This window comes from Esox lucius, chromosome 7 (assembly GCF_011004845.1).
Source record: "Esox lucius isolate fEsoLuc1 chromosome 7, fEsoLuc1.pri, whole genome shotgun sequence".
In the NCBI taxonomy this organism is placed as follows: Eukaryota; Metazoa; Chordata; class Actinopteri; order Esociformes; family Esocidae; genus Esox; species Esox lucius.
This window is the reverse complement of record NC_047575.1, coordinates 15,468,755-15,483,655: the sequence shown is the minus strand read 5'-3', so window position 1 is coordinate 15,483,655 and position 14,901 is coordinate 15,468,755. Positions and strand designations below refer to the sequence as shown.

Here is a 14,901-nt window from a genome sequence, read left to right as displayed (position 1 = left end):
GTTATCCATTTTCCACTGTACCGTTCCTAATTAATTAAATAGGTCCACGACCTACTGACCTCGTTCCCGAACAACACCGATCCAAATCGATAGTCGCATACGGCTCTACTGTACGCCAAAGCCCTCCATGGGGCTGTCACGGAAAAGAGGAGGCGCGCCGATCGGGTCACGGGAAACGTCGCCTCTGTCAATATTCGCTCCGACTTGATGGCGCCGTTTCGCCGTGAAACGCAAACAACAGCGACGCCGTATCGGGTTCAGCTCTCGGTGCCGTTCGCAGGGAGACAAGCGTGCCGAGCTAGCAGAGCGACCCTTACATTTGTTTGCCTGGAATGTACAGATGGCAGCCTGTAGGCTTGCCAAGAACCCCACGGGACCTGTTCCCCACTGGTCTCGCTGTGTCTGTACACACATCTAACTGTAATGCAGTCATTAGGCAGGACTTCTGGGCTGTTCCACCTCTGCAATACATGGGAGGCCTGTGGTTCCCTACATACAAAGACACAATACTGAGCCTTTACCTCTCATGCACATCAGCTCCACACGCCTCTCAGGGCTGAGATAAACAGACCCCGACGCTCAGTGAAAATGGACCATGCATCCATCAGAGGAGTTGTACAGAAGGTTAAAGAAGCAGCCAAAGACAGATGAGGGAGAAGCAGGATTTTTTCAACAAACCCAAACCTGTTTTCTCCTGGAGTGGAGCCTGGAATAAATCAAGCTCTAGGTCTGGAACAAACCCTTTAGAGTTCACAGTCTCATGTGTCACGGATGGAGAGCGCTGCTCCACAAGGCCGGGAGCAGGAGGAGAGTAGGCTGCCCAGAGAGAGCGGATGGGCGAGCTGCAGCTCTGCCAGGGCACTGGCTTTAACAGGGAGGTGATTGGATTTAGAGAGCAGGTGATTGGGTTTTGAAGAGGTGACTCAATGCCATTTTTCTTCCTTCACAGCAAGTCCTGGAGTCTAAAGATCTGGAAACAGCCCAGTCGCAGCCCATGCGGTTCTCGTTCATTCACTTACGCTTCGTTTCATTTTAAAACATATTTCACAGATTCCATTTATTACATCAGATACACTTAGCCATGAACAACAGGAAACCCTGGCAAGACCCATTGAAAATCACATCCACCTCTTGCTCTTTGTTTTTTTCATTTTCTTTTTTTCAGTGAGCTTCATCATTGATTCCAAATGCACTTCCTTCACACTGTTGTAGCACGCACTCTACTGTGCATGGATGACAGGAGCCGGGGAGTGGAGTGCGTGCAGAGCCAAGCCCCCCCCCCCCCCCCCCCCCCCCCAGCCGACAGACATGTGAGGGGAGGGTTTGCATGCCGCTTGCATCAGGGTACTAGTGGGAGGTGTTGGGTGTCGGAGGCAGGCTTCCTCTCCGTCTGATCCCCTGCCCACGGGCATGGCGGGGTGGGGGAGGGGGTTGCTCTTCCTGAGATTTCACACTGCTCCTCTCTGTTTGACTGCAAACGCTCCCTCTCCCCACGGCGGCTTTCCATTGTGTGCCACAGCATTTGTGATCGATGGGGAGCAGACATCAGGGAGCAGCAGTTCAGACGAAGATGGAGAAGAACAAAAGGAAGACATTCTGACTCGGGATTAACTGTGTGGTCTTCTAATGATGGAATTGTACATAAATGTTCATATGTGAATCAAAAATGTATTCAATGAACCCCAAGACAGTGGATAGAAGACAATTTATGGATATATCTCTACACACTGAAGGCATTCTAAATATTGAGCGTTCTAAAAAAAAACGCTGCAAATTCATGTTGGTAAAAAAAAAAAAACGTTGATGGGTCTTGTGTTTGTTGGTTGACATTTTGTGCATGTTTACTAAAGCCTTCGCGACGGTTCTGTTGGGTCAGCAGATACCTGACACTTAAAGTGCGTTTCTGAAACAACTCTCCAAACTCTCTGTCTCAAAAGAGTGGATTCTCTGTGGATTTTCCTATGAGTAAGTTGTGTAAAGATGACAGGATAAAGAAAATATAAAATATTGTATCTGAGAAGCACTCTCCCTAATGGATTACCTCAAACTACCCCACCATATTAACGGGCTTCCAGACAGAACAATGGCAGTAGAGTTCAAACAAAATATACATAAAGCAAATATTTTACTTCATACTTGTCCGCTATCTACAGTGGATGTGAATGGTCCTATAGTAATCAAGCTAGCCAGCTAGTATGAAGCAAAACCACACAAGGTACGTGTGTATTTTCCATGGAGAGATTCTTAAATTTTTTTGACAGTTAACCTTATTCACTTACTAAAGGCTTACAACACAAAAGTGTGTATTGTAGGCAGGTAAATGTCAAAAGTAACACAGTATGCCTATATTATCTTATCAGCATAAAATATTACTATGTGAAATTAGTCATCAGGCCAATGAATGTGAAAAGGGCATTTGATTTAGTCAAACCTGGTCTCCATACAATTGGTGACAGATTTTAGTATGAGCATTTTCTAAAATCTTCATAAAGACATGTAATAAGACATGTTTAATGTATTTTTCTATTCCATTTTCAATCATTGAAAGCGTTATTAAAAACATTTAGAGAACCCTCAGTACCCGATATGATGACATTATCAAGGATCAGTGCAAGATCATATTTAATTGTTCAACAGCAGCCACACATCGATCATCATGTCACCTCAGCATTTACTGTTTAGGAGTATCCCACTCATCAATGTAAACGTTCATGACCCTATGAAGTTCAGAATATCTTATTACTTCGGTAGCCTAATAAACTGCATGCTTTCCTGAGTTGTAGTGGGACCACAGAAATCAATTCCATACTCCAAGTTTATCTCCAGAGGACGGTAATTTGATTCATACTTGACTACTGATGTCGGTAAATGATGCATTGTATAGTAAAGGTTTTGTCCTTAATGCTTCAAAATGTGCATACATAACATGCACCTGGTATTTCACTAATCAAATTAATGTGAGACAATTGCTTATTTTTTACATTCTGAGGCGTGTGGCAGCATATGAATTCTGCATTCACTCTCATTACAAAACAGTCCAAATTGCCATTGGAATTTTGGGGATGCTCTTTGAGAGCCTGACATGTCAAGTAAGAGGAGGGGCAAACTAGCATAACCCTTCACTAATTGTCCCTGCTTGTCTAAAGACACTCTTCCCAGCTTTTTATTAGGCCAAGAAAAGCAAATCTCAACATGTGAATGTTTCGCACAAAAAAGTAGAAGTGGGTCATTTTCAAGATAATTTTTAATTAATTATTGAACCTGTGTCTGGTCTACTTTTCACCGATAACAATCTCCTTGAAGTGAAGCGCTACAGAAGCTCTGAAGACCAGCCCTCCCCTTCTCTTTTACATTATGATTCCTCTGTTTCCGAATTACTATTCGCTATCAGAAAGAGTGGTCAGTGTACAGTGTAAAGGTCCTCTGGAGGTAGACCCTGGAATCCTCAGACAGTAATAACCCCGAAGCAAAGAAACCATTTGGAGGTCTATGATTGGCTCAGACGGGTCAGAGCAGCACCAGGAGAGTGGAGACATTAAGGCTCAGGTGTTTCTGTCAGGCCAAATGTTTTGGTTAAATGACCTTTGAAGCGCATGACGGAGCCCCCACCTGTCTCTCCTGGTAGCCTAGTGGGATCACTGGAGTGTAATACATTCAATGCAGCATGCTTGGTCTTGCCATGATGTTATTTATTAATACATAATTTTACATGCAATTTATATATTAAATGGACATTTAACCTGGTGTGTCAGCTGAGAGTATTCAACCAATATTCCACTGATGTGAGAGTAAGGCATGTTTCCAATGGTATGTTTTGTCCATGTTGTATTGCTGTGGTATCTGGGGCTCAATGCTACTTAAATGTGGATATGATAGCAGCCAAGGTACTGGTTTTATGAGGCCAGAGTCGTATTTGTCAGTTTGATGAGAGCTGTATATTGTCATGGTGTTTGGAGAGCAGCATTTTCGCGCGGCAGATTGGGGAGGGATTTTGGTGCGCGACTGCAATGCTCCTCTGCTCCTTGTTGAGGAGGCAGGGCCCCAGAACCCCTCAGTAAATTGCGGGACACCCTCCACTGGCTGTGAGAAAAGCCTTAAAGGCCAGAGCGGCTCCACTCTGCGACTTGCTAGAAATAAGGAAGTACATGTCAGACCCACACAGTTCCAGTCCCTCAAGTGCCATCCATCATGGAAGGCCAGTGCCCCAGTCAGAGTGTGGTTGAGCAGCTTTACGGCCCCCGGGGGCCTCTCTCTGATGCCCATCTGAGAGCCCAACTGGGGCGGAAGATGATGTGGCCCCGGGCCAGAAGTCCTCCCCAGAGTCCAGTGTGCTACCTGCTCTATGTGCCCAGGGACGGGTGAGATGGGCCGGGGTCGACCGCGGAGCTCCGCCGCCGCTCTGCGTCCCGTCCACTAATTACCCACGCCTACGCCTACGCCTGTCTCTCACGTCTGCCCTGAGCCCCTGCGGCTGCTCGGGGACTCCCCCGGTTGAATGAGCCCGGTGGCTAAGAGCGGAGCTGGGTTAATGGACACGTGACTCCCTCCCTGTCATTGTAACTTCCTACCACCGGGGCTTCACGTATCTCATCATTTCCAAATGTGCAGTTTCAGCGCTGGCCCGCGCTAATGGTGAGAGTGGACACAATCCCATCCAGGCTTTTCTATGGACACAGAGAGTGATCTATCCCTCTTAAAGTAATGCAGTACACGCTTTCGGAACCGGCTGTAGAGCTTAGAGACTGGCACACTCTTCCACTTTACAAGCTTAATGGTAAAACCGGACATTTACAGCGAGCGTGCGGTATTAAGAACAGTCCTTTAATACGTGGAGAGCGTCGTTAGAAAGATTATTTATGGAACCTAATGTGTAGTCATATCTGTGTTACTCTGACTCTGAGTAATAGTTCCATTAATTCACAGTGATCATCTATGTTTTTACAGCACTGACATGGCTTTAAAGAAGCTTATTCATTCAACCCCTTTTGGAATTCAAGTGAATAGGATTGGGACTGTGTCAATAGAAAAGGAAACTGGAATATGAGGATGTTAATCAGCTGTTCTTGTCAATCACGTCCCCTGTGAGTTCTGCGCTACTCATAATACTCTGGTTGAAACCCAGAAAGTGACTTTGAAGAACACAACAGTGGGTAAATGTAAAACAGTCTTCCTGCGGCATGGAACACAGCCAAAAATCCTCCGTCAACCATCGCCGTTATCAACCACATTATCAAAGCCTAACGGCGAACTGGACTTGCCTCGCTGAATGGCGAAACTTTGGAGGAAATCTTTTTAAGCGGAGTGAGAAACAGTGTGAAATTGCCCGCTAAGGACAGAACTGAGACACTGGAATAAGGAGAGCGTCGTGGTCAGGTAGTTACTGCATGTTGTGGCCGCAATCTGTGTCATGGGCCTCCACGCCAATCCACTGTGAAGGACAATGAGCCAAACTCCTGCTGTATGTGATACGGTCAATGGTTGCCCCGAATCAGTCCATCCTAATGGTCTCGCTTCTCTCCGGGGGGTATCAGTTTGCAGCCATTGAAGTGAGTGTTTCACTTCTCTGTCTGTGTGTGTGTGTGTGTGTGTGGGATAGGGTTATGTTGCCAGTGACCACAGACAGGGAGATAGATACGAGTTATCCAACGCCTGAGAGAGGCCTCTAGAGACATTATATAACTAGGACACCCTGATTCATCATCACTACACTAGCCTTTTGTATTTAGCTCTGTTGTCCCATTAACTCGTCACCAAAAGGGATATGGTGAATCATTGTCTGTGGTGTCAAAGCTTGTGCCAGGGCGGAGAATGTAATTTTGCTACAGTAAGGCACTTCTCCAGCACCAACCTGCTTGCGCTGCAGTAAAGATAAAAATAAATAAAAATCAGGGGCAACAAACAGCAGCCACTGATTGGATCTGAGCACAATAGGCTCTGCTAGAACGTATTAAGGCCAGATTGGCCATGACAACGTGCCTCGGGGAGGGGACCATTCGCATGGGAGAGCATTGTTCACACATTTTTGCCTGACCCCCCACCCCCACCCCCCCACACAAAAAAAGCTGCGTGTCACATGAACTGTCGTCTCTAGGGCGGTGCCAGTCCCAGGATAGGTTGGCACGGGCCACTGTCCTGGGAGAGGTTGGCATGGGTCGCTGTCCTGGGAGAGGTTGGCACGGGCCCCTGCAATCAATTCTACTAACAGGCAGGGCCTCTGACAAGGCCCGGCGCCATCTGTCTGAGCAGAACCATGCCCCCGCACCGCCACGCCACACTGGCCCCCGGGCAACAGCCCAAACTGGCACCCGCAAGACAAACAAGCCCCTTCAGACTCCCACTCTGTCTCTCGGTCTGTCTCATTCTCTTCCTCCATAGTCTCCTCAGACTGGCCATTTCCATCTCACGCACACTGTTTTAATTCACTCATACAAATCAGTGCGGTGAAGACACGAACAAACACGCGTGTTCACGCACAACACACCCCCACCCACACACACACACACACACACACGCACGCTAGACCTAGGCGATATACCATACATGTATAGACAAAAATCCATAGTGGGATGAATAGCTACGGTGTGATAACGCAAAGAAGAATGAGACGTTTGTATCATTAATATGCATCATGACTGTTTTAATTTATTATATTTAAACTACTAATACTAATTTCATTGTTGTAACCATAAACTGTCCCCTTAACAGACACCCTGAAACATTTTTTAATTACAAATGTTAATCAAAATGCCTGTGGTCAGTGGTTGGTATTGATAATGGTTGATTATTTTCTATTGATTTACTCAACCCTAACACACACACAGAGAAAGAAAAGCAGGAACATACCGACATGACCTAACCACCCACCCACGCATACACACAGGTGTTCAGTAGCAGCCAGGAATAGCATAGTGTGACATTAGTGATTTACATCTAGGCTGTCGGACAGACGGTAGATGAGGAGCTTTGAAACAACTTCAGGAAAAAATCCCTTTTCAGAAGCATAGAAATATAAGACCACATACATCATCTGAGACATCCAAAAGAGAGAAATCAGTCATCACTAAATATCCTCATCACTATGCAAATTTCATTTATCTCACCCTCTCACTGGCCCCTGTGTGCAGAGAATCTACACAGAGGGAGAAATAGGGAGGCCCCATGCTGGGCCCTGAGCCACATGGAACATCTTATGTCTAGGGCCCCAGCGGTACCCACCAAATCACTGTCTGAAACACCCAAGGGACACATTAGCCTATTTGAATTGGTTTTGTTTTTTTACATCCAAAATGTCGGTGGTTTTAGTATATTTTATCAGTGAATTAAAAAGCTAAAGGCTCATTGTTATTGCAATTATTAGAAATAATGTGCAATGTGTAAAGATAAAAAAGATGCTATTAACATTGTACTCATAAATCTTTTTTTTTTATCTTGGAAGAGAAATATATATTTTTTCATATTAACATCTGTAGACCACCTGCAGTGCATCATGCACTTGCAAAGTTGTTTAACATAAAATATATATACTTATTAATTTATTTAGTTATATTTGTTATATATATATATATATATATATATATATATATATATATATATATATAGTACCAGTTTCAGTTTTATTTTTGTTTAAAAATAAAATACCATTAACACACCAAACATTATTTCAATATAAAATGGCAAAACACTATATATATATATATATATATATATATATATATATATATATATATATATATATACAGTGGGGAGAACAAGTATTTGATATACTGACGATTTTGCAGGTTTTCCTACTTACAAAGCATGTAGAGGTCGCTCATTTATCATAGGTACACTTCAACTGTGAGAGACGGAATCTAAAACAAAAATGTATCGCGAGATCTTGGCCAACAACCTCCTTCCTTCAGTAAGAGCATTGAAGATGCACACAGCCAGGGCAACTAAGGAGTGGCTCCGTAAGAAGCATCTCTAGGTCCTGGAGTGGCCTAGCCAGTCTCCAGACCTGAACCCAACAGAAAATCTGAAAGTCTGTATTGCCCAGCGACAGCCCCGAAACCTGAAGGATCTGGAGAAAGTCTGTATGGAAGAGTGGGCCAAAATCCCTGCTGCAGTGTGTGCAAATCTTGTGAAGAACTACAGGAAACATATGATCTCTGTAATTGCAAACAAAGGTTTTTGTACCAAATATTGAGTTCTGCTTTTCTGATGTATCAAATACTTACTTAATGCAATAAAATGCTAATTAATTACTTAAAAATCATAAAATGTGATTTTCTGGATTTATGTTTTAGATTCCGTCACTCCCAGTTGAAGAGTACCTATGATAAAAATTACAGACGTCTACATGCTTTGTAAGTGGGAAAACCTGCAAAATCGGCAGTGTATCAAATACTTGTTCTCCCCACTGTGTATATATATATATATATATATATATATATATATATATATATATATATATATATATATATATAGTACCAGTTTCAGTTTTATTTTTGTTTAAAAATAAAATATATATACACAACAAACATTAAACGTACGTGTGCGCGTGTGTGTGTGTGTGTGTGCATGTGCGTGCCCTGGTACCTGTCTCCAATAGGCCAGAAGCTCTAACAGTGCCAGTGTCCGCACTGCTCCAGCCAGGAGTGAGGAGGATGATACCAGTTAGAGACACAGGGAGTATGAGCACTACTGTCATTGACCCAGAGAGTATCATCAGCTGGCAGTGAGCCCATCCAGGGTCCCCAGTGACCCGGATAGAGGGGATGTAATGGGACAGTGGAGTGTCAAAGACTCGAGGTCATTGGTAATGTGATGCTGCTGGTCCGGGGTACTTGATACCTCATTGGTTTAGAGGTGACAGAAAATACACACTGTGCGTGGATTCCCATACTGATGACAGGACTTCACAAATCCCATGAAGCAGAGTCAACACAACTCAAGCGTTCGAAGTGCAGATGTAAAGCTGCCACTCAGAATGACCGGACTTTGCTTTGTAACTCGCTAATTTTTTGACAGCTCAAAGCTGTCATGTCTAATGGTTGCTGAGAAAAGCCAAATTCAGACAATGGTAGATCAGTTACGACTGTCTCTGACATCTGGCATTAGGATTAGGAATAATCCAAAATCAAAATATTCAGTTGCATGCAAATCAAAATGACTGATTAGGAGTAATGAACTGAAAGGACACAACAGCCACACTGATCGAGCTGGTAAATGCACACCCAAGACACACATCCACCCACACCTAACACGCACACCCAAGACACCTAACACGCACACCCAAGACACCTAACACACACATCCACCCACACCTAACACACACATCCACCCACACCTAACACGCACACCCAAGACACCTAACACACACATCCACCCACACCTAACACACACATCCACCCACACCTAACACGCACACCCAAGACACCTAACACGCACACCCAAGACACCTAACACACACATCCACCCACACCTAACACACACATACACCCAAGACACCTAACACGCACACCCAAGACACCTAACACGCACACCCAAGACACCTAACACACACATCCACCCACACCTAACACACACATCCACCCACACCTAACACGCACACCCAACACACCTAACACACACACCCAACACACCTAACACACACATCCACCCACACCTAACACGCACACCCAACACACCTAACACACACATCCACCCACACCTAACACACACACACCCAACACACCTAACACACACATCCACCCACACCTAACACACACATCCACCCACACCTAACACGCACACCCAACACACCTAACACACACACCCAACACACCTAACACACACATCCACCCACACCAAACACACACAACCACACACACCTAACACGCACACCCAACACACCTAACACACACATCCACCCACACCTAACACACACACACCCAACACACCTAACACACACATCCACCCACACCTAACACACACATCCACCCACACCTAACACGCACACCCAACACACCTAACACACACACCCAACACACCTAACACACACATCCACCCACACCTAACACGCACACCCAACACACCTAGCACACACATCCACCCACACCTAACACACACACCCAACACACCTAACACACACATCCAACACACCTAACACACACATCCACCCACACCTAACACACACATCCACCCACACCTACCACAAACATCCACCCACACCTAACACACACACACCCAACACACCTAACACACACATCCACCCAAACTTAATCCACACACCCAACACACCTAACACACACATCCACCCACACCTAACACACACATCCACCCACACCTAACATGCACACCCAACACACCTAACACACACATCCACCCACACCTAACACGCACATCCATCCACAACTAACATGCACACCCAACACACCTAACACACACATCCACCCACACCTAACACGCACACCCAACACACCTAACACACACATCCACCCAAACTTAACGCACACTCCCAACACACCTAACACACACATCCACCCACACCTAACACACACATCCACCCACACCTAACACGCACACCCAACACACCTAACACACACATCCACCTACACCTAACACGCACACCCAACACACCTAACACACACATCCACCCACACCTAACACACACATCCACCCACACCTAACACACACACACCCAACACACCTAACACACACATCCACCCACACCTAACACACACATCCACCCAAACTTAATCCACACACCCAACACACCTAACACACACATCCACCCACACCTAACACACACATCCACCCACACCTAACATGCACACCCAACACACCTAACACGCACATCCATCCACAACTAACATGCACACCCAACACGCCTAACACACACATCCACCCACACCTAACACGCACACCCAACACACCTAACACACACATCCACCTACACCTAACACACACACCCGCTGTTTTACATAGTATGAGAAAAGTGCATGAAGGAATATGCGTGCGTGTTCTCCACAGCGGTACACATGGTAGACTTGATGCAGAGTGCTCCAACACAGCCTGGAGTCCAGGATGGAAATACAGAGGAACGGGCACACTGCTAAGGCCTACAAAGACAACAAGTGGAGAAATCAATAGCTGTAGATCATGTAGCATACGCATCAAATATCACAGATCTTACAAACGCTGTCCGAACCAGCTCTCGGAACACAAGAACATAGGCACCAGCAGAGCTTCTGTTGCTTTGCAATCTATCAGTGATCTATACTAGAGCCAAAGGCCACACACTTCCTTCCTCACCACACTACAGCACACGGCAGCGCAGTTAGAAAACACGTTCCATTAAACCGCACTTCAGTGCCTTCACATAACAAGCAGTGATATAAGGTTCAATTAGAAAGCCACATGACACCAGCGTGTGTAGATCCTCAGCTTCATCAGAAGCTACCGTATTATACAGCTCCGGAAATAATTAAGAGCCCACCGCACCTTTTTCGCTCCTTTCCAAAAAAGTTGAAAAGGAAGGTTTTGAGTGAGGAACGGAAGGGTTATAATTAAGAGACCACTGCAAATGCAAATGCAGATGTCTCTTAATTTTTTCCGGAGCTGTATTTGTTTCGCACTCCATGTTCCTACATATGAACAGCGTGCTGAAAGGTGTTGAGGACCTGAGAAATCTGGGATTCACGCTGACACTGTAGTTCCTGATGTGTGCAGTGTGGGATACTAAACTGAAGGTCTATTTTCAGTTGATTTTCTGAAAGACTATCTCCGTCCGACTTGCAAGGCGTCCTGACATCACGAACAAAGAGATGTCACAAAAAAGACAGCGGTGAATCGCAACACCGCATCCTGACCTCAGGCTGCTAACGCCGACCAAATATTAGTTACCGAGTCCCAGAGCCAAACAACCGCCGCTCCAGCGAAAAAGCAGGAATGACAGCCATTTCCACAAACCGATACGCTGAACAAAAAGGTCAGAGTGGATCTTCAACCACATTCCCTTCCACCGCCACACTCTGAACATGTAGATGTCCCATAATAAAAGGCCACCCAACATTGTGAAACACGTCCACGTCCTTCCATCTCCAGGCCAACCGCGCACAAGCCGAATGTCTGGAGTTCACATATTGCTTTTCATCCAGCTTAAATGCAGTGACACACAGAGAGCTCACCTCCCTGTTTTCCACCTGTCAATCATTTCGGGAAGCGCAAAGTAGGCCCGTCGTCGGTAGAGCCTGTCATCGTGTCACTCAATTTCATTCTAACAGGGGAGAAAACGGCCAGACTCTCCTCCAGCGTGCAGGAGGCGTAGGGGTGGGAGGAACCACTCTGTCGCTCCCTCTCCGTCTCTTTGTCATCCATCATTTTCGTCTCCTCTGTAATCTCTCTAAAGTGATCAATCCCATTTTAATTAGGTCTCTCCGTGGTTGGCAGTTCACTTCCCAGTGTCCCCGGTCCCCAGCACCGTTGTGTGGACACAGTGTGTGCTTTTCATCCCTGCCCATCCCACCTTCTTGTCAGCATCCAACATCTCCCTCATCTCTGTCTCTTTAACAACTCCGGCTCCGATCACAATCTTGTCCTCCTGCCACCGAAGACAAAGCAGACTAAAATAGTCCTCTGTTCTTTTAAAGGGAGTTATTTTTTTGTCTTTGCTCTGCGACTATGCTGCCTGGGAAAGAATACAACACGACAACAAAACCAGAAACTAAAGCATGCATAATACATCATATGTGAAGGAAGTGGCTGTGAATTCACAAACAGAGCAGGAAACTGGCTCCACCTGTTAGCGTATCACTCATCCTCTCCCCGAAACACACAGCGTTCCCGGGTGGAGCTGACATTTTTCTCTCTAACGTTTCCTTTCTCTCCTCTGTCTGCTGCTGGGCGGCTGACAGCCACTCCCCACATGGGGCGACTGAGGCTCTGGGAGAAAGCCACAGGAAGCCATGTTTTATCTAGACAAAAAGGGAACATAAAGACGCGCCATGCTATGGAGAGAGAATAAAAAGACTGGATTGGGTAAAAAGGCTAATCGTTAGCAATGAAACCAATGAGGACATGTTGTGGAAAAGCCAAATGTTGACACTTAAATATACCTGAGAGTGGGTGTATTAGTGTGTCATGGCTCAGGATTAACTATGCAATACTCTGAGTTACCGTAAGGACTTGTGGTTGTTATTTGGAGGGGGGGGGGGGGTTCTTTACTAGGGATAAAGGTTTTTCCATGGGTCTACATGTCATTGTCCACAGCTTACATGGATGTAGGATTGATGTTTGAGAACAAAGCAGAGGGAAAGCATGTCTCTAGATCTGGCAAACCCACAGTAGCTGTCTACGCACAGAGAAAGCTTGGCGTAAAGATGGGAAAATGTTTACAGCAAACACACTGTTGTCAACACAGATGTCACAGGGCAGATTTATTTGGAGGCCAAATGCTCCATTAGTCTGGGGTTTTAATTAGCACACTTGCAAGAAGGATCATTAGGAATGACTTAGAGCTCTGACAGAGGAGAGCAGAGGGGCTGCTGTGAGAAAACCCACGCTGACTGGCGACTCCACCTCCCTCACTATAACACAGATCTGTCCATCTGATCTATCTATCTGGCTGTCTTGTCTCTCCATGTGATTGTTCTAATCTATCTACCTTTCTTTCTACATATCTACCTTTCTATCTATTTTGTCAGTCTGTCTACCTAGCACAGCATCCAAAACAACAGCAAACACTTTAATAGCTCTCTGCCAACATGGCACACATCACCGTTACTAACACAAACATTGTCCGCCCTCTGACAAAACACACACGGCCCGTCACCTCCCAAACCCAGAGCGCCCGGACTGCAGCGCCACGCCACATCCGGGGCCACTCACAGAGGACACAGGGCCATACCGTTCTCGGGGTGCTCCGTCTCGCCGATGCTGCCGTCCGGGGTGGTCCTCTCGTAGTGGTCCTCAGGCAGGGTCAGCTGCCCGATGCGAGGGCCGGACGATGACTTACTGCTGGGCGTCTCGGATTCCTCCAGGCCGCTGTCATAGTAACTGTGCTGAGAGGCATCCTGCAGATCCTGCACCGGATTGGCCGTGGAGAATGTCACTCTGCGGTGGGGGAGCTGGAACCAGAATAGTACTCGATCAGCAGAGATCCATCAACATAAAAGTACGGGCAGAACCTTATTAATAGAGGAGCATATGTGACGTGACAGGCGGCCACGCCCTCTATGAAGCCGTAATGGACCTGAGTGGGGAATTCCTCCACTTCAGAGATGCGTTTACTAAACGGACATCTTCAACAGTAGATAGATGACTTCCCGTGGCCAGAAAGCAAGCACCCTCCTCTGCCCGCACACACACACACACACACACGCACACACACGCACACAAACACTCCTCGTAAAACCGAGGAAACCGCCGACACAGCAGAAATGCTCGTATTCCCTATTCTGAGCCGCTAAGAGTGAGATCAATAACCCGGGTGTGTGCTCCAGCCTCCTCCGTCCTCCCCTCGTTCTCCCAGGCCGACTAAACAGATCCATTTTAGCGCCAGGACAGTGACGTTAGTGTAAACAGGAACCATTTGGGACGGCTTTAAGAGCATGCATTAGAGCTATCAACACCGGGCTGTTAATCAGGTCTCCCGGTCCACTTGGCCAGGATGCATTTGCTGCTATCAATCATTTATTATCCATCATTTTTTCATTGACTCTTTCTCTCCTCTCTTCCATTCATTCTGTCCTTGTTTCAGACCCAATCAGTGCATCCTGTCTGTATTCTGAAGCGATCCCCGCGGTACACAAGGTCCTCCCGCGTGGCCCAGGGCAAACCTTGATTGCCATACAAAAAAGGCCCTAGATCAGAATCACATTTATTCGCTAAGTGTATTTCCACATTCTCAGAATTTTGCTTGGTGAAGTGAAGCCACTACTG

General features: G+C 46.1%; 1 protein-coding gene across 1 annotated transcript in view; it reads right to left on the bottom strand.

Moving 5' to 3' along the window:
- pcdh1a (protocadherin 1a) overlaps nt 1-14,901 on the bottom strand; it is an 84,787-nt gene that overhangs the window by 5,128 nt on the left and 64,758 nt on the right. Inside the window, exon 4 of the mRNA XM_010870385.4 lies at nt 13,868-14,087. Within this exon, the coding sequence (XP_010868687.3) occupies nt 13,868-14,087 (220 nt within the window). The remainder of the gene's footprint in view (nt 1-13,867; nt 14,088-14,901) is intronic.